Source organism: Solanum tuberosum, unplaced genomic scaffold (genome assembly GCF_000226075.1).
Source record: "Solanum tuberosum cultivar DM 1-3 516 R44 unplaced genomic scaffold, SolTub_3.0 scf00675, whole genome shotgun sequence".
Classification (NCBI taxonomy): Eukaryota; Viridiplantae; Streptophyta; class Magnoliopsida; order Solanales; family Solanaceae; genus Solanum; species Solanum tuberosum.
Window position 1 is genome coordinate 1 of NW_006239600.1, and position 19,589 is coordinate 19,589.

The window sequence follows — 19,589 nt, forward strand, 5'->3', positions numbered from 1 at the left end:
AAAATCACCAAAATGACCTTTCGGGTCATTACAGAACTATTGGCGGTGTTTAGGTTAACCCTCATGATATACAATTCAGAATGAGTCATTCAGATATCCAAATGTTATTTACTATAATGACTCTATGGGAAATAACTTCTTTATCCCACAAAGATAGGGATAAGATTTGCATACATCATATCCTCTTCAGACTCCACTTATGGGATTACACCGATTATATTGTTAATTGTTGTAGTTGTTGTGATTGGCATGAGTATTGCTTGTGACTTTTCTTAACTTTAATTCTTTTGATATTTATTTATAATAAAGACACATATATACCACTTGAAGTTTGACTGCGTCTAGACATTAGATAATTTTTTATTTTTATTTTTTTTTGTCTAGACATTAGATAAGTTAACTATATATGGTATATATTTTTTTGTTGATTGCTTAAGTTGAACGATTTAAGTGCTTTTGTCATGTCCCAGATGTAGATGTAGACTGATTTTTTTAATTAATTTAGCTTCATATGTTTAATTTATTCCTAAACCTTTGCACTGTCATAATTAATCTGATTTCATATGATGTGTGCTAAATTTTTCATTAAAAAAAAGCCTCGATTGTTTTTTTTATACAATAAACTAATAGAGCAATGCATGCTATTGCTTAATATACAAAAAAAAAAAAAAAAAAAAACTATTTTTATAGTTTCCTCGTTATTATAATATGATGTCACCAATTAGTATGAAGAAATACATGTTATACGATAACATCATCAAGTGAGAGCGGCAGGAGCATAATCGTAGTTTCCATCATCATCGTCGTCATCTCTTTCTAAGTATGTCGCTGGAGCATAGTCATGTTCGTCATCGTCGTCGTCTTCAGATCCATATGAGCACGACTTATATTTCTTGGATTTTCCAAAAATGATGCCACATCCATGTCGGATTTTCCAAAAATATACTGCTTTTGAAGATTTCGACACACCCCTAATAACATTTTTGAAAAATTTGAGCAACATAAAACACGACTTTAGCTTATGGGATCCAATAATCTTAAAAGTGCTACACATTATATATGTATCTTCTTAGACAATAGAAATATTAAATATGATATTGGATAATATTGTATGATATCTTTTGACAAGATATGAAAAAAATCATCATATTATGCTTATATAAAGGAAATATGCAGTGTAGACACGTTAGGAAGTGTGTTGTGTTACTTGAGGAATGTGCATGCCATAACCTTGGCTGCCACATTGTAAAATTACTTTACACCTTATATTATATAATATATGATAATTTGTGGAAATGGAGAATCTCAAGTTGTGAATACACTCTCAATCCCCATTTCACCGGCTCTACAAAGTCAGAATCAAATTTATCTATGGACTTTTTAAAATTAATTCAATCATAAATATAACAATTCATACATGTGTCACTCCGTCAAAGATTCAAGTATAACGAGAGTTTATTTAAAGTATTTGTGATTGTACAAAAATATATTTAATTCTTGTTCGATAAATTATATCTTGATTTGCTAAAATAGCAATTATTTTAAATAAACACGATAATTAAAATAGATTGAAAGTAGTACTCCCTTCGTTTCAATTTATGTGATATTTTTCGGATTACGAGATTCAAACAAGTCTATCTTTGGCCGTAAATTTTTCATATATCTTTTAATTATTTTGAATTGTCAATTATTATGACTTATAGTACTTTTTACGTAATTTACAAATATATAAATTTCATTTCAAGAAAATTAAAGATTCCCACGCGCAAATTTCCGGTCAAACTTAAATTGTTTGACTTTCGAAAAAATAAAAAATATCACATAAATTGAAATAAAAAGAATACAAAAATACACTTAAAATTTTTCTACAATAATCAATATGGATATTAGACACTGAGCATAAATTAAAAACAAAAAATACTTAGCTGCAAGAAAATCCCCACCAATACTTTCTATGGCCAATATTTATGACACGAAAACCAAAACACATCCTTTTAAAACATAAAAATACAGAACAGTACTAAAAAAAATTTAAAAAAAATGTCCACCTCACAACTTTCCGACCTGATTTCCCGGCCATCACTTCACCGGCGACCCATTTTCCGGCAATGCCACCCCACTTCAGTCTTCCTCACTCCCCCCAAAAAAAACAAAACAAAAACTCTAAAATCTCAAAAAAAATTCAAAATTTATCAAAGTTTAGTTGATAAACAGAGTCCATTAAAAAACCCAACAGTTGATATGAATAAATTAGTTGAATTTTTATATGAAGATTTGCCTCATTTATTTGATGATCAAGGAATTAATCGTATGGCTTATGATGATTATGTGAAATTTAGAGACCCAATTACTAAACATGATTCAATTGATGGCTATTTGTTTAATATTGCCATGTTGAATCAATTGTTTAGGCCTAATTTTCAACTTCATTGGGCTAAACAGGTTAGCATTTACTCGTTTGGTTTCAATTTATTTCACTTACTTTTTTATTTTTAGTTCGTTTTGACAACTGACATGTTTAAGGCTACAAGATTTACTTTCTTAAACTTCATGTCAAGTCAAAACCAGACGAATAAATTAGAATGTAGGAAGTATATGTGTATTGGTTATGAGTTTAACTTCATAAAATTGTATGTTTGCAGTTCAAATTGGCCTGTTTTTAATTTTTGCCCTTTAGAAATCGAACTTATATCTATTAAAGTCATGTACGAATATAACTTATGGATATTATCATACAGAAAATAAACTTATATCTGACGAAAAAGTTGTTTGTTATGAGGGCATAAATTAAAAAAGTGTAAATGGTTGGTTGCTCTATCAGTTCATTAGTATCTTGGAAAATTGGTTACGAGTTTAACTTGTATACGCTGACAATGCATAAGATTCTTTCTATGAGCTCAAATAATTATAAGTAATCGTCCACAAAAAGTAGTTAGGAAAATTTGTTATGAGTTTAAATTTTGTACAATGATAGTGTGCAAAATTTACTCTAATAGCTTAGATAACTACAAGTAACCGTTCATAAAAAGTAGTATTAGTATCTTGGATTATGGATTATGAGTTGAACTTCTATATACGGATAGTGTATGAAATTTGTTTAGTCAGCTCAACTAACTATAGGAAACCGAACATTAAAAGTGGTACTAGTATGTTGGAGAATTTGTTAGTGGATGTTGAACCCCTTTTGACTTCATCGTGTGTTTACTTCTTCACATTTTGAACCTTTTGGTGAAAATTCGGGCTCCGACACTGCTAAGGAGTGTAATGCATTGATTATGAACGTGAACTTTTTTGAGTGATTGAGTTTGTTGTAGACAGGGCCTTATGAAATAACTACAAGATGGACTATGGTGATGAAGTTCGTTCTTCTTCCATGGAAACCTGAATTAGTCTTCACAGGCACATCCGTTATGGGCGTCAATCCAAAAACAAACAAGTTTAACAGCCACGTGGTTTGATTCCTCGCTCTTCCTTGTTGCAAATTCTAAATAATTGAATCGCCTTGTGGATTAGTACTAACCTACTCTTGTTGAAATATGTAGGACTATTGGGATTCGATTCGGAATAATGATTATTTTTCTCTAGAAGGTTTGGTCGAAGTCATAAAACAGGTGTGCTATCAAATTGGTTTAGTTTATGCTTTCAAGCTATATATATTGCTCGGACTCTCCAAAAATGTTTGTGCGCCCGTATTAGATCCTCCAAGAAGTGCACTACTTTGGAGGATCTGACATGCACTCTTCGCCATTTTTGAGGAGTCAGAGAAACATAGCTGTCCGGACGTTGTTTAAATTTGAGTTGCAATTATCGAGCAGTTAAGAATTTACAAGACCCCTGACTTGGAAACACCCAGCTATCAAATACTAAGAAGAACAGCAGCTTATGAGGTTCGTAGTATTTATCTCATAGCATCGTACTTCAAGCTAAGAACTACTTCTTTACTTATATCGTTGAATGGTTTCTGCTACTTTTAGCCTATGTTGCTCGGATCCTCCAAAAAACTAGCTGAACGATTGCATTAGAGTTTTAAGATTATGTATATTTGAAGTTCTATATTCTTAAGTTTTGAGTTCACTGTAGTTGATGCTTGCACCGTGCAGTGCATAGCATCTAAGTTGCTCGGACTCTCCAAAATTGTTGCTGCACCTGTGTTGGATCCTCCAAAATGCACTAATTTTGGAGGATCCTACTCACACCCGTCCACATTTTTGAAGAGTCCGAGCAACATAGCACAGCATTGTTGTTCAGTTTAGGGGTGAATGATGAATCCCAACTAATGTTCTAAATTGCTCGTAATTTTCATTTGTGTAATACAGGTAAGGAAGTATGATCCTTTCATAGTTGTAGAAACAGAAGGCGACAATCTCGCAGGAAATAGAGGTTTCAATGATGTTGCCGGGTGGGATAAAACGACTCCTTTTTCTTCTTTTCTTTTGGTATCTTTTAATGCGTTTTGTGTTTCAGATTTTGAAGATCGTTGACTCCTCTAAATATAGGTACATATTTGGAAAGAATGCTACAACGGAGAAGATACCGATGACTACTCCTGTCTTCACTCAGGCATTTGATGCTGAAAACTCTAAAGTGTCGATCCAAATAGTTCTTCCATCGGATAAATCTTTGAGCAGGTAACATGTTTTCTTAGTTAAAATAAGCGAAAACATAAACATCTCATGCTGGAGTGTAAGTAGTGAGGAATCTTTGTCCTAATGTAGAATATGCAGGCGTAAGCACAGAGGCGGATCTTCGCTTTTACCTCTTATCAGTTCAACTTTAAGATTCTTAGCATTGATCTCACTGTTCTTTTGAGAATACGAGTTGATATTTCAATTTTTGTGGAAACTTACTGGTTTTTCATATATATATGTCATAAGCCTTGTCCGCGTCTGCTATAAAAATTTGAACTTTACTTCTTTTCTTTGTCAAATAGAACAAATGTGAAATTAAAGTTTTATTTTGAATAGCTTACCAGCTCCAAGTAAAGAAGGTATTAGCTTAAGGAAAACTGAAGGAGGCATCGCTGCTGCAATAAAGTTTAGTGGCAAACCAACAGATGATGTTGTTCGAGAAAAGGAGAAACAACTCCGATCTAGTCTTATAAGAGACGGTCTCAAACCTCGATCTGATTGTATGCTCGCTCGCTACAATGATCCTGGTCGCACGTGGAAATTTATAATGGTATGTCCTATGTCCTGGATGATTGTTTGTTTCATTGCATCCTTGATTAAGGTCCTCTTTTGCTTTAGATTACAGATCCTTTTTAGTTCTCTGTATTTCCCGTCCCGATTATCAGTGCCTTAGATACGAACTATGACCCTCACGAACTCCTTAGAATGTTATTAGAGAATTTGGACATGATGTTTCCATCTAAATTTAAGATGCATAAACATGAACATGCCCTGTAATCATCCAGACGATTAGAGCTACGTGTCTCAGATAGGAGAGATTATTAAGTTTGACTCCCGATGGTCTCTTTCGATGGTTCTCAAATTGGCTGAAATATGATCGTAGCTAGTAATAGGCCAAGTTATCTAGAGGTACCTAATAGATCATCAAAAAATTTAAATCATAACCATTCTGATGTTTCCAACTAGTTTGAGATTGAGACGGTGATTGATCGACTTATAAGATTCATATGACATTATATTATGTTTGGGACATTATCTATTGCTAGTATTCTCATTTGATGAAAGGTTTGAAATTTAATCAGAGCTGGCTGATCTATAGCCTAACTTACAGGTTCACAGGGACCAAGAAATTCACTAAATATCTATAAATATTTGACTGTTACCTAGTTATGTATATCAACTTGAGGTCGATGTAGGAACCCATAAACTTCGAATATTGAATTCATTTTGTCACTTCTTAAAGTCATTTTTTGTCTGAATGTTTCTTTTTTCTTTTTTTTTGTTTGGACTTGTAGAGGAATGAAGTTCTTATATGGCTTGAAGACTTCAAGCTGGATTGAATCTTGGCTATTTTTTTGGTGTTCATATATTGGTTCCCATTCTCAAAATCGTTGAGAGTTTGATGAGTGAAAGACAGGGCATTCACAAGTTTGGTAATGTGTCGTTGTACCGAGAGTCTATTGAAAACAACATCTCTACCCCACAATGGTAGAGGTATGATATGTGTATGTCTTATCTTCCCCAGACTACAGTTGTGAGATTATACGGGGTATGCTGTTGAAAATGTGGTTTGTACATAGCAATGATAATGCTTGTGTTGAACTCAATTAACACTAAAAAGATTTATATTGTTCATTGCACCAAATTATGTTACTTTTTATTTTATTTAGTGGTGTATGGGCCGATTTGCGTGTATATTGGCTATTCCACCAGATATATGTTACCTCCCACCCGTACATGTGTGTGTTTCAATTGCTAATTTGATCAAAAGGATAACTCTAACATGTTATAATTGGATAAACTACTAAGTTCATGTGAATTTTTTTGAATTTTCAAATTATTAGTGTAGATAATTTAAATGTGTCATGTTATAGTGACATATTTTCCTTTTCTTTTAAAGTGAATATTGAACCACTTAGGTAATTACCTTGAATGACTTTTTTAATTCAAAGTTTTGTGGGTTTAGTGAAATCCTTTATTTTCTAACTCCTTTTTTTGATATATGTACAAAAAATTAATTAATTGTATTTATTTTAAACCTACTGACTCTAGATTATAGATTCGCGTTGTCAAAATACAAAAAGGCCTTACATAAGGTAGTATTATCCATTTAAATTAATGGCATTCCATATTTTTCTAAATATTTATTTTTTATTTTTTAATCTAACCGTTAAACTCTCACAACCCCATATTTGTAACAAAAATTATTCAATGGATTAACACAATTTTACAACTTATTGTTTGCCTTGGTGTTATGGTGCAAACTCTTTCTCTTTTGCTTCTCTAGAGGGGATTGAAGCGATTTAGGGTGTGATATACTCTTTGTCGAGGTTAGTTTTTTCTCTTGGAATTTTTATTTTATTTTGGTGTTTCTGAATTTTAATGTAATGTTTATATATCCATGAAATTTTTTATTGTTGATCATACATAATGGTGATTGGATTTTCCTTAATTGGCATTAATACAAATTATTTCGAACATTTCTTGAATAGTGTATTTTCTTCTCAAACGTGATTTGATATGTTTTTACTTGAGCCGAGGGTCTATCGTAAATATCCTCTCTACCCAACAAAAGGTCGGATTAAGGTCTGCGTATACACTAGATCGACTGGTTACCCCTTGTAATTGATCCCTAAGCTCGGGGAATCGGAAACTATTGTATCTTTTCTAAAACGGCACTCTCCCTTTCCAAACCCCACTTATGGAATTATACTGGATATGTTATTGTTTGGCATCGATACAAGTTATGCACCTCCTTTTTTTTTCATTCTAATGCTCTAAATCAAGAAATAACAAGATTATGATGGATTTGATCTCCTTTAATCAGAATTTGGAATAAGATTTATATTGTATTTCAAACTATTTGTGTAAAATCAAAGTAAATTTCAATGAAACACATCTCAACTATCACTTTTTCCCATACAGAATGATAAAATGTCGATGGACACATGTCTTATCCTTCAAAAGTGATGTACTTTTAAGGATCTGACACGAGTACCGCACTAATTTTGGAGAGACCAACCAACATAGTTTACCATCTATGTAATAAGCTAACTAATATAAAATTGACATCACTTATCAATTATCATTATAGTGATCTGCTTACGAAAAATCCTGTGTACGCCACTGACTTAAACTTGTGTCAAATGTTTTTAAACAGGGAGGAAAATGACAGAAGCAAAAGAAGCAACTACACCCTTGATGCCACCTTCATCAAACAAGTTGCCAGATTACAACAAATCAGTTAAGTTGAAATATGTAAAACTTGGTTACCATTACCTCATTACTCATGGAATGTACCTCTTATTAACTCCTCTAGTAGCTGTGGTTGCTGCTCACATGTCAACATTAACTCCTCAAGATCTTTCTGAATTATGGGACAATCTTCAATACAATCTCATCTCTGTAATTTCATGTTCAACACTCATAGTAATCGTAGTAACGGTCTACATTGTAACGCGTCCTCACCCTGTATACCTTGTGGACTTTAACTGCTACAAGCCTAGTGAAGCATTTAAGTGCACAATGCAGACTTTCATGGATCAATCTAAGCTAACTGGTGCATTTTCTGAGGAGAATCTTGATTTCCAACGGAGGATTTTACAACGATCAGGGCTAGGGGACAACACGTATTTCCCTGAGGCTTTGCTCAACATACCACCAAATCCGTCTTTGAAACAAGCTAGGAAAGAGGCAGAGACTGTTATGTTTGGTGCTATTGATGGTCTATTGGCTAAAACGAACATGAAAACGAAGGACATTGGGATATTGATTGTGAACTGCAGCCTGTTTAATCCAACGCCGTCTTTGTCTGCAATGATTATAAATCATTATAAGCTTAGAGGGAACATAGCTAGCTATAATTTAGGTGGAATGGGGTGCAGTGCAGGGGTAATTGCTATTGATCTTGCTAAAAAGTTACTTCAAGTGCATCCAGGTACATATGCTTTGGTTGTTAGTACAGAGAATATCACACTCAATTGGTATCTTGGAAATGACAGATCAAAATTAGTGTCAAATTGCTTGTTCAGAATGGGAGGTGCAGCTATACTTCTTTCAAATAAATTAACAGAGAGAAGGAGATCAAAATACCAACTTTTACACGCTGTTCGTACAAACAAAGGTGCAGACGACAAGTGTTTTGCTTCCGTTACACAAGAGGAGGATGCTAATGGGAAACTAGGTGTTTCTTTGTCGAAAGAACTCATGGCAGTGGCTGGAGATGCCTTAAAAACCAACATTACTACTCTTGGACCTCTTGTGTTACCGATATCAGAACAGTTACTTTTTTTTGCTACACTTGTTGGGAAGAAACTATTTAAGATGAAGTTGAAGCCTTATATTCCTGATTTCAAACTAGCATTCGAGCATTTCTGCATTCATGCTGGTGGAAGAGCTGTTTTAGATGAAATAGAGAAGAATTTGCATCTTACTGAAAGGCATCTCGAGCCATCAAGAATGACATTGTATCGTTTTGGAAACACTTCGAGTAGCTCTTTATGGTACGAGATGGCTTATACAGAAGCTAAGGGAAGAGTGAAGAGAGGTGACAGAGTGTGGCAAATAGGATTTGGTTCAGGATTCAAGTGTAATAGTGCTGTATGGAAGGCTTTGAGGACTATAAAGCCAGTAAAGGAAGTGAATCCATGGATGGATGAGATAGATAAGTTTCCCGTGGACGTTCCAAGGGTAGCAAATTTTTAAATACCTAATGTTGATCAGAAAGCAGAGACAGAGACGGATCCAGGATTTGAAGGTAGTTGGTACAATTATACAGACATAGTAAAGGACAATTTGTTAGTTGTCTATAAGAGAGTTTTGTTGTCTTTTGGATGTTACCAATTGTTTTAGAATTCAATCAACTATTTTTGAAACCTTATTAGGTTGTGAGTTTTGATTAAAGCTTGTAATCTTTGATAGATTTATTATTTTAAGGATAATGTTGATTGTCATTTTTCTAATATTGTTACAAATTCTTTGACAAATGTATCCAGTATGAACTATGAAAGTTGAAGCAAAATTTCCTACTTTTTGTTGTTGTTACTGATGTTCAAGCTCGTTTGCACGCATCTTAACTACCCAACGAATTGTGATACTAAGACAATTTTTGCATATAATCTTGTGTATGTCACTGTCTCGAAGCCTTCCAACATTCACAATTCACATCCATAGAGACAATAAAAGAAATCAGGCAATCACATTAAATTTAGTATGTCAGCTAAGGACCACGAAATATGCCAGCATAACAATTCTATGTCTATGCATTTGCAGACACCAAAACCAACTGGTTAAAGTTTTCGAAAAAACAGTATGCCAACATAACAATTTCTATGTCTAGTTGTAGCAAGCACACAGACTTCCATTACTCCTTAGAAGATTTGTTGATGAGCGACTTGTGAATGTGCGGTATAACACCTCCTCCAGCTATTGTTCCTTTGATCAGAGTATCAAGTTCTTCATCGCCTCGAATTGCTAGCTGCAAATGTCTTGGGGTGATACGTTTCACCTTCAAATCCTTGCTTGCATTTCCAGCCAGCTCCAATACCTCCGCGGTTAGATACTCCAAGATTGCAGCAGAGTAGACAGCTGCAGTAGCACCCACTCTCCCGTTGGCGTTGGTTCTCTCCTTCAGCAGTCGATGGATACGCCCAACTGGAAACTGAGAAGGCACAAGACAAGCAAGTTAGAAACCACAAGGAAAGCCAGTGTCACATAATCCTCTTATTAATCAAATTAGATGAATGAACAAAAATACAAAGACATTAGTACACAGGGTAGTATAACACCAGTACTGCTCTCGAATGTCATTGCCAGGATGCATATAGGAGTATAGGACACTATATGGATGCCTTGGCTTTGAAACGACAAAGTATCAATGTTACTAAAATGGATGAGTCAAGAAAAGGGCCCTTAACTTCATGGCCATTGCCTAATTGTTGAGAAGTTTGCAGGCATGCAGCACGGGTCAATTCAAGAGTCAAGAAGAGCAACTACATTCCTGGAATAAAACTATCACCAAACAGACCTTACTGTTCACACAAGTAGTGCATTGCATAGAGAAAACAGAATGATCAAATTATACAGTATCATTCTCCATTACCGCTCGCAAGACTTTCTTGCATCTTCAAATTTATCACTGGATAGAAACCAGCTCCCAGCACTCCCGCCCCTCTTCTCCCCCCGCCCAAAAAAAAGGGATAAAAACAATTGCTAACCACTTAGAAAACAAGTTTCTAATTGGTTTGACTTACAATTTCAAAATCGCTGCCAAAGCTATTACATCTTCACGACCACAGCAAAAAGATCAGTCTCAAGTCCTATAAAAAAGGCAGACCAAATCCTTAAGTTCATTCATGACAAGTTCAATTGATCCTAACCATCAAACCGAAATAAGTCCGCCATTGCCAAAAAAATTCAAATTTTGTCTGGATAGAAGAGGAGACATCCCTGAGCCAAAGCTGCACGAACCACAATGTCAATGCTCATTAGGTCCCCAAGAAGATAAAGATGTATGTAGCCAATTATGGTTGACCTTCATCTCCCATGGCTCTTTTTCTGCTTCTACATTTATGACTATTTTGAATCTATTTCTTGAATATCCCCTAAAACTCGTGAATATCCAGGATTATATACTACCATGTTTCATGTTTTTAACAGCTCTTAAACACAGTCCTTATAAACGATAAGAACAAACCCGTAAAGCGCATGATGCCCAAATTTTGGCACCTTATACTAAACCATAGGAAATAGAAAGCAGCTTATTGGGGTCCCGCTTTGATTATCAACCATTTCCACAGAAAAAGAAACCACAAACTTAAGTCCATCACACATGCTAGATAATCTCAAGATTAGTTCATTGAGAGCTTCTTCAGCCTTTGCTTAAGGTAAAAAAGATAGTTTAACCTCTCTGCGCTTCTAACACCAAAGCTCAACCCAACCTAAGTGAGTGTAATGTACACAAGAACACAGGCTCTAGTTCAGCTAAATTAAATTGAAATAAAGAATTATTTGCTAGTGTGGGGTAAAGACTAGTCTCATGGGAGAAATTTAATATTAAACAAATAAAAAAGGACAAAGGTTCCAGTTCAGCTGAATATCATATTGAATAGAATAAAGTTTATATATATACGTAATCTACATCAAAAGAATATGTAGCCATTATCAAATAGTGGACAGACCTTTTCTAATACTATGTATTACCCATACACTTTGTTTAGACGTATTTAATAACCTTGCAAAGTAATAACAGAAATCCTTACATTCCCCAAAAAAAGAGGGGAAAATCAGAGGCGGATCAATAATTTGAACATTATGAGTTCGAGTTTGGAATTCTACCACAACCTATTTGATTTAATAGGTTCAAACTCTATTATTTGAACTCTGTCCCAAAATAGCTGTCACGTTTCTCTTTTCGATAGTCAATTTTATTAATCTTTGGAGCTACATTAGATTAGATCAATTCAATATTTTAAAATTCAAATATTCAAGAATTACCCGAAAAAACACTCTAAATAGCAAGGCTTATCATATCAATATGATAATAAAATATACTTTCAAGTGTTGGTCAAAATTCACGTAGTTTGACTCTCGAAAAGTGAAATGTGACAAGTATTTTGGGACAGAGGGAGTACTTATTTAGTGGATTTTTTACCACATACACAGTGTTCGAGCCAAATCTATTAGGTTGGGATAAGCCCCTAAGTCCTTAACTACATCTGAGAAAAAAAACTAAATACAACAATAAAGAACAACTACGAAACACAAAAAAGATAGTGGTAATAAAGCAAAAAGCTCTAAGGTCCTTTGGAGCTTTAAACACAAACCGCAAATAAAATGTGGACTTTAAACAAAAAAAAGGCGCAAATGGGAAAAAAAACAAATGTGTTTGTGTAGTCCAAGATTAACAATCATAAGCATGAATAACAAATATATAAAGAAAAAATCAAACAAAAATAAAGTGAAATATCAATTTTTTAATAGTCGCAACTTCAAAATTATGCTCATTCGCAAGGAGAAGTACGCCTTAGAACCTTCACGATAACACTAAAGCTCCCATAAAGCTAGCCAAAGCACTCAACATGTTTTGTGCCTCACTTCAATGCTTAAACGCGCAACATCAAGGACCAGAAACTTTGACAAAATTGAGCTTAAACAAATAAAAATGCGCAAACTTTTCAAATTCAAGCTCAATTCCATATGGAATAATCGAACACAATGAAGATCATAAAAATTTAACTATATATCAAAAGAATGAGAAAACTTTTCCAACTACACATTTTTATGCAAATTCAACAACTTTGCCAGTAAAACAGAGAACTTTAAATCCAATTTAGCCTAAAAAAGACAAACCCAGAAACTACAACTCATCAAAAACCCTAATTTACGATCATAAATCATACAATCAATCCAAAAACATCACAAAATGAAGAATTAAGAGCAAACCCAGAAAAAAAAAAAAGGAGAAAAAAAACACCTGAAGACCAGCACGAGAAGAACGAGAAGTGGGTTTCTTCTTCTCCTTTTCTTTATCCTTATTAGCCGCTGTTTTCCCCATAATCAAACCCTTAGCTCCTTTTCCCGACATTTTTTCCGGTCGAAATTGGGTGATTTTCCGATTCAATTTTATTTTTTTTGATCGAAAAAATTTCAGCACAGTCGAGAGAGATGAGAGTATATAGTATATTATATATAAATAAAATGTGATTGGGACTGAGCTGGAAGGGGTTGGGGGCCCCATCTAATGGAAGATATTTTGACCATTTTAACCTTGTGTTGTGAGTGAAATTACTTTTGAGAAGCATGTGGTTTACTAGATTGAGAAGGGTAAAAGAGTAAATTACACCTAGAAACTCCAAGTTTGTCACTTTTCTTTTATTTTTATTATTATTATATTTTACTATGTCTTTCCACTGTCATTCATCGAATAAGACTACGTTGCCTAGTTGATTTTTGCTGGACTTTTGGGCTCACCTAGGGTGAGGGCTGCTTTCTTTTTTGCCTGTATCGAGGGTACATGTATGCAATCGTAGTATATTTTCTTTATGGTTACAAGTTTCGAGTTGTTCGCCCATTAACGTAGTACATGAGTAGGATTCAGAATGTTGTGAGACAGTTCGATCTATTTTTTGTGTGCACACTAGATAGAACGTTGAGAGGATCGGGAAGAACACATTTCTGATGTACCAATTATTGCTCCTGGTAAATATTAAATAGTCAAGTACGAAGTAGATAATTATTGTAGTCTATTTTCTTTTGAAACATTTAAAATAAATGAAAATACAAAATATGGCAAAAGTAAATATAACAAAAATTGGTGTGATTTCAAGAATGGGGTTTGAGGAGGATAAGAGTGTAATCACATTTTATTTCTATTTTATGTAAGGTAGTGAAGTTGTTTCGGATAGACCCACAATTTTAAAAAAAAAACATTTGAAAATACAAGAGCGGAAGAAGCTTGAATATTAATATACTAAGAAAAAGAATATTGACAAAAAAAAATTAGTAAGATAACCAAACTAAAAGAATTAACCGTAGGAGAATCTCAGTAACTCAATTGATTGGTTATCTGAAAATTCAACTTGTTCATAAAGGTTCGATTCCCCAACTTCTAATTCTCTCCACATTTCTCCTTCTCTTACTGATAATAATAATATTAATAATAATGGAAAGGAGCAAAGGGAGTCAATAAGGTACTCCAAGACAGGACCACGTTCTCCTCGAGAAAGAAAGGAATCGCTCGACTATCTATTAATTTTTTATCCTAATTCTTGATATTTATGTTCTCCTATCTAGAATCACATTCACGATAAACTGAAGATATATTATATATTGTTGAATCACAACTTCTCAAATTCTTTTTCAATAACTAAAACTCAATGAGTATGCATCATCTCTCATAGTCATAGAGAATAATATACTTTAAAGTAAAAACTTATTTTTATCGAGTAATTAGATTCAATCAATATTTATATAATAATATGTATTTGTACATATACTTTTTTGACTTGACCATGATTAATTAATATATGTTGTCATTTTATGAATACTTTATTAAGATATACCCTTGTAGTAATTGACCACCTAGATTTCGTTCATTTTATATTGATAATGCAAGGATTATTTACAAAATATATATATATATATATAATTCAAATTCTAGTAAAAAGAACACGTTAACTAGTCAACGCCAGCTGCAACCTAAAATATTCAAGACTTGGAAAAAGTATATACTACCATTTAGTCAAGTTGGTCCGCAAACCACTTTGTACGAAATAGAACTATACCCAATCAAGTTTATAGAGTTTTAAAATTTAAAATATATATGTAAAATTATAAGTATTTATCACTCCGTCATAATCATGTTATATAAATTAACCATTGAATATATAATGGAAGTTGGCTCATTCAAAGGTGTGGCATAGTCGTCAATGAGTTCAGAACCATGAGTTCTTATATTCAAATCCCAGTAAAAACATAAATATTACTAGATGATTTTTTTCCCTATTTGTTGGTTTACAGGGTTATCTGGTACTCGTTGTTGGTGAGAGGTAGCAAGTATCTCTTGAAATTAGTCGAAGTGCGTAAAAACTAAACCAGAGTAACTACATGGTACCTTGGAAGGTAGCAAGTTTGTCGTGAAATTAATCGAGGTGCGTGCAAGATGACCTAGAGGTATAGCAAGTATCCTGTCAAATTAGTTGAGGTGTGTGCAAGCTAATCTAGATTTACCTGGTACTTATTATTCGTGTGAGGTAGAAAGTATACCATGAAATTAGTCGAGGTGCATGTAATCTAACCCAGAGTTACCCGATACATGTTGTTGGGAGGTAGAAAATATCTCATAAAATTAGTTCAGGTACGCACAAGCTGACTCGGACACCACAATTACCCACAAAAGAAATGGAAGCTAGCTAAGACCATCAAGGAGGAAAATTCCAATATTCTTCCTAATCAATTAAAAATGTTCTGCTTGCCTATTTTGACAAGGTCAACTTTTCAATAGTTTAACAACAAAATGAAAAACTTTGTTAGAACATAGTTCAAATATCTATACAAAAAAATTTCATACTAGAACAATAGTTCTTTAATGGCATGCCTAAAAATCCTACTATTTTTCCTCTTCATGAACATTTCTTTTGCCCAAAAAAACACAATTTTTCAAGGCCAACACCTTAGAGTTGGAGAAAAATTGGAATCAGCAAACAAGGAATTCAGGCTTGAGTTTTTTAGCCTTGATGCCAATAAAACACAATATATTGGCATATTCTACAATTTACCCTCTAACATGACCTTATTCCCCGGTGATGATCGACCCGTTTGGGTTGCAAATCGCGATATTCCGATACAATATGCATCAGGTAACACTCTCACATTGGATGATGATGGAAAGTTGAAAATTTTTTATGGAGGGGACAGTTTTGTTATGTTAAGTTCTTATAATGTAACAACAAGAAATGCAAGTGCTACACTATTTGACAATGGCAATTTTGTGTTGGTGGAATTGAATACTAATGGTTCAGAGAATAAAACATTGTGGCAAAGTTTTGATTATCCTACTGATACACTATTACCTGGGATGAAACTTGGGAGAAATGTTAAAACAGGACAGATATGGTCACTGACTTCTTGGATAAGCAAAGATGTACCTGCCTCGGGGTCATTTACGATTGGTATAGACACGAATGACATTGACCAATTGATAATATGGTGGATGGGAAGTGTGTTTTGGACGAGTGGACGCTGGGGAAATGAGACGTTTGGCAATGTATCGCGAGTATCACACTATGAGTATGTTAACTTGAGTTTTGTTTCGACAGAGGATGAGAAATATGTGACTTATTCGGTCAGTGAGACTCGAACTTTGTCTAGATATGTAATGGATACATTTGGTTTTATTAAGGAAAGAGGAGCAGCAGGACCTTTTGGGGTGTGTTTTTACAAGCCTAGTGCTGGTTGTGTGACACAAGAATCGATTGGGTGCTCGATCAGAAACGATTCATGGTTCAAGAGGAGGCCAAATAGTGTCTCTGGTAATAGATTTAGGTTTGCAAACAACAACATGAGTTTATTTGATTGCAAGAAACAGTGTGAGAAAAACTGTTCTTGTGCTGCTTTTGCCTCTATCACAGCTACTGGTACTGGTTGTGATATTTGGAGTAACGTATCGATTTTGAATTCACTTGAATCAGATGTTTTCACTCTTGATGATGAAAGAGGTATATTCATATTTACCTCATTGTCTTTTTTATGTTGTTGTCGTGTGACCAGGAGGTCGCGGGCTCCAGCCTCTTGCAGATATGCAGGGTAAGGCTGCGTATAATAGACTCTTGTAGTCCAAGGAAGTGCATTGTTTCTATGTCTAGCAAGTAAAGTTAGTAAAGCGGACTCTAACGATGAATTGTGCAATGTGTATTCATAGATTTGGTGCCAATAAGAAATCGGAACAGCACAGATGTACCAAGCACAGTCTCACTTCCTCCAGATTTAGCACCAGAACCATCTCCTAATTCAACGTCAGGATCGTCTAAAGGAACTTGTATGTATTGTGTCTAAATCTTGCTCTTCAACTATTGTATATGATTGAAGGTGAAAACCTTTTTTTGATTGTTTCCTCCATATTATCCATTTAAGAAAGAACTATACATTTTAGGCACGTATTCTTTTGTAGTATCATCATTACACAATCTAGTCCTTGTTTCGAGTATATCCAGAGAAAGGTCATTTAGATCATCTGTGTTGATGTTGTTACTGCTCCTTTCCTGAATGTTCTGCACTGTTTTCCTTTTTACTTGTCATGTTCTCTTCACTGTCGTTTTTCCATTTCCATAACTACTTTTATTTGTTGCTCTTGAGCCGAGGGTCCTTTAGAAACAGTCTCTCTACCTCCATGTGGTAGGGGTAAGGTCTGCGCACACTCTACCCTCTCCAGACTCCACTTGTGGAATTTCACTCGTTATGTTGTTTTGTTGTTGATGCAGCAACAAAATGGTGGATATGGCTTATAGCTATAATCGGTTTGACACTATTCGTAGGACTTAGCTCCCTATGCTACTTTCTACACGGAAAAGGTGAGCACTCGAAGAATTTAGCTAGAAGCTTGCACCAGTAAAACTCAACTATGTTGCTCGGACTCTGCTAAAATGCTGCCACAGTACCCCTGTCGGATCCTCAAAAAAAAAAACTCACTACTTTTGAAGGATCTGACACACACCAAACAGCATTTTTTAAAAGTCCGAGCAATATAGAAATGCTCTATACTATGGGTTCTGATCCCACAACTTCCTCTTTCACTATCAGGGAAAGCAAAAGCAACAGCTTTGCTATTGCTTAATCAAACAGCAAATATATCTAAAAAGAGAAAAATAGACAAGAAAATGAGCCATGAAGTGCAGTTATACAGCCTCGAGAGCCTAGCAATCGCCACAGACAATTTTTCACCAGGAAATAAGCTTGGGGAAGGTGGATTCGGACCAGTTTACAAGGTAAACATGAAACCTTTTATATGAATATGATTCACGTAAGCATAAATACTTAAACGAGTCATTATTTTTCAGGGAGAAATGGCTGATGGGCAAGAAGTAGCTATAAAAAGACTTTCGACTAGTTCAGGACAAGGCCTATTGGAGTTCAAGAATGAAATTCTATTGATTGCAAAACTTCAACATACTAACCTTGTTAGGCTTCTAGGATACTGTACTCTACGCGAAGAACGGATTATAGTTTATGAATACATGCACAACAAAAGCCTAGACTTCTTCCTCTTTGGTAAATATCATGTTTTTCATCTTCAACAATTAGAACAACTTTGTCAAGAAATTTCATTTTTTACAATGATATGAACAGATAGTAACAAAAAGGAGCTACTAAATTGGGACACACGATTCAGAATCATCGAAGGGATTGCTCAGGGTATACTGTATCTGCATAAATATTCAAGGTTGAAAGTGATTCATAGAGATTTAAAAGCAAGCAACATCTTACTTGACGCGGAAATGAATCCAAAGATATCAGACTTTGGCATGGCGAGGATATTTGGAACACAAGAATCTGAAGCAAACACTAAAAGAATTGTTGGAACACAGTAAGTTAATAAGCAATGTTTTCATATACAAGTTTTTATACAATATTACTTGAAGTTCTGAATACATTTTTCGGATACTACTTCAGTGGCTATATGTCTCCAGAGTATGCCTTGAGAGGCATTGTTTCAACGAAAACGGATGTATTCAGCTTTGGAGTTTTACTGTTAGAAATTGTTAGTGGCAAGAAAAACAACAGCTGCTATGATTCCGAACATCCACTAAACCTCATAGGACTGGTAAGTTTCTAGACTATATTATGAACATATCTCGCGAAATGGAGAAACATATAACTATTAGTACTATGTTTTTAGGCATGGGAATTGTGGAGAGATGAGAGAGCTTTGGAGCTAATAGATGCAACACTAATTGAATCATGCTCGCGCGATGAAGTAATGAGATGCATTCATGTAGGACTTCTTTGTGTGCAAGATTATGCAAAAGATAGGCCTTCAATGTCAAATGTTGTTTCAATGCTTATGAATGATACGAAACAACCACCACCACCACCAGAACGACCAGGATTTTTCATCGAGAGAGGGGATCAACGTGCAGAGATCTCCGAAGAAGTAGTCAGATACTCGATAAACGGGCTATCAATATCAGAGTTGAGAGCAAGATAAGATACAAGATGGTCAATTGGGAAGTAACTTATTTAACATTCTTTTGATGAAGTGTAAAAAGTCACCAACTTCAAGTACATACTTATAGGACTAATTTCGAGTCCTCTTTCTTTGATACTATTACATTATGATGCATTTTGTGAGTAGAATATTTGAGACGGATCCAGAATTTAAGTCAAAGATGGTAAACGAGATAAGGCAAGGCGAAGTTATGGCAATGGAGACTTCACCATTACCTTCCCCCTCCCGCCTGATAGCAA

General features: G+C 34.6%; 4 protein-coding genes across 5 annotated transcripts; 3 read left to right on the forward strand and 1 right to left on the reverse strand.

The window, feature by feature from the left end:
* Positions 1-1,946: 1,946 nt before the first annotated feature.
* Positions 1,947-6,323, forward strand: LOC102580389 (heme-binding-like protein At3g10130, chloroplastic). 2 transcript variants are annotated; one of them, XM_006366795.2, is made up of 8 exons: positions 1,947-2,442; positions 3,315-3,452; positions 3,543-3,611; positions 3,816-3,887; positions 4,317-4,399; positions 4,497-4,628; positions 4,965-5,178; positions 5,924-6,323. In XM_006366795.2, exons 1-8 carry the CDS (start codon positions 2,041-2,043, stop codon positions 5,966-5,968), a joined length of 1,155 nt encoding a protein of 384 aa, XP_006366857.1. In that variant the 5' UTR covers positions 1,947-2,040; the 3' UTR covers positions 5,969-6,323. The 2 variants fall into 2 exon arrangements, with proteins under 2 accessions (XP_006366857.1, XP_006366858.1); XM_006366796.2 differs by having other exon boundaries at positions 2,355-2,442; positions 3,319-3,452.
* Positions 6,324-6,893: 570 nt separating this feature from the next.
* Positions 6,894-9,493, forward strand: LOC102580961 (3-ketoacyl-CoA synthase 11-like). Its single transcript, XM_006366797.2, has 2 exons — positions 6,894-6,958; positions 7,789-9,493. Exon 2 carries the CDS (start codon positions 7,797-7,799, stop codon positions 9,330-9,332), a length of 1,536 nt encoding a protein of 511 aa, XP_006366859.1. The 5' UTR covers positions 6,894-6,958; positions 7,789-7,796; the 3' UTR covers positions 9,333-9,493.
* A 308-nt stretch (positions 9,494-9,801) lies between these two features.
* Positions 9,802-13,303, reverse strand: LOC102581303 (probable histone H2A variant 3). Its single transcript, XM_006366798.2, has 2 exons — positions 13,102-13,303; positions 9,802-10,287 (listed from the first exon to the last, which is right to left on the reverse strand). The coding sequence occupies exons 1-2, from the start codon at positions 13,210-13,212 to the stop codon at positions 9,991-9,993; spliced, it is 408 nt and encodes a 135-aa protein (XP_006366860.1). The 5' UTR covers positions 13,213-13,303; the 3' UTR covers positions 9,802-9,990.
* Positions 13,304-15,680: 2,377 nt separating this feature from the next.
* On the forward strand, positions 15,681-19,478 carry LOC102581635 (G-type lectin S-receptor-like serine/threonine-protein kinase CES101). Its single transcript, XM_006366799.2, has 8 exons — positions 15,681-16,843; positions 17,047-17,163; positions 17,606-17,695; positions 17,925-18,109; positions 18,182-18,392; positions 18,471-18,708; positions 18,795-18,945; positions 19,021-19,478. The coding sequence occupies exons 1-8, from the start codon at positions 15,715-15,717 to the stop codon at positions 19,327-19,329; spliced, it is 2,430 nt and encodes an 809-aa protein (XP_006366861.1). The 5' UTR covers positions 15,681-15,714; the 3' UTR covers positions 19,330-19,478.
* Positions 19,479-19,589: the final 111 nt, after the last annotated feature.

What these genes read in the sequence shown, in the direction of transcription:
- LOC102580389 (XM_006366795.2), top strand. Translation starts at nt 2,041, where the DNA reads ATGTCCACCTCACAACTTTCCGACCTGATTTCCCGGCCATCACTTCAC. An exon ending in TCGGATAAATCTTTGAGCAG is followed by an intron (nt 4,629 to 4,964) that starts GTAACATGTTTT and finishes TATTTTGAATAG; the next exon opens with CTTACCAGCTCCAAGTAAAG. An exon ending in GCACGTGGAAATTTATAATG is followed by an intron (nt 5,179 to 5,923) that starts GTATGTCCTATG and finishes TTGGACTTGTAG; the next exon opens with AGGAATGAAGTTCTTATATG.
- LOC102581303 (XM_006366798.2), bottom strand. Translation starts at nt 13,212, where the DNA reads ATGTCGGGAAAAGGAGCTAAGGGTTTGATTATGGGGAAAACAGCGGCT. An exon ending in CTTCTCGTGCTGGTCTTCAG is followed by an intron (nt 10,288 to 13,101) that starts GTGTTTTTTTTC and finishes GTGCCTTCTCAG; the next exon opens with TTTCCAGTTGGGCGTATCCA.
- LOC102580961 (XM_006366797.2), top strand. Translation starts at nt 7,797, where the DNA reads ATGACAGAAGCAAAAGAAGCAACTACACCCTTGATGCCACCTTCATCA.
- LOC102581635 (XM_006366799.2), top strand. Translation starts at nt 15,715, where the DNA reads ATGGCATGCCTAAAAATCCTACTATTTTTCCTCTTCATGAACATTTCT. An exon ending in CACTCTTGATGATGAAAGAG is followed by an intron (nt 16,844 to 17,046) that starts GTATATTCATAT and finishes GTGTATTCATAG; the next exon opens with ATTTGGTGCCAATAAGAAAT. An exon ending in AAAAGAATTGTTGGAACACA is followed by an intron (nt 18,709 to 18,794) that starts GTAAGTTAATAA and finishes ATACTACTTCAG; the next exon opens with TGGCTATATGTCTCCAGAGT.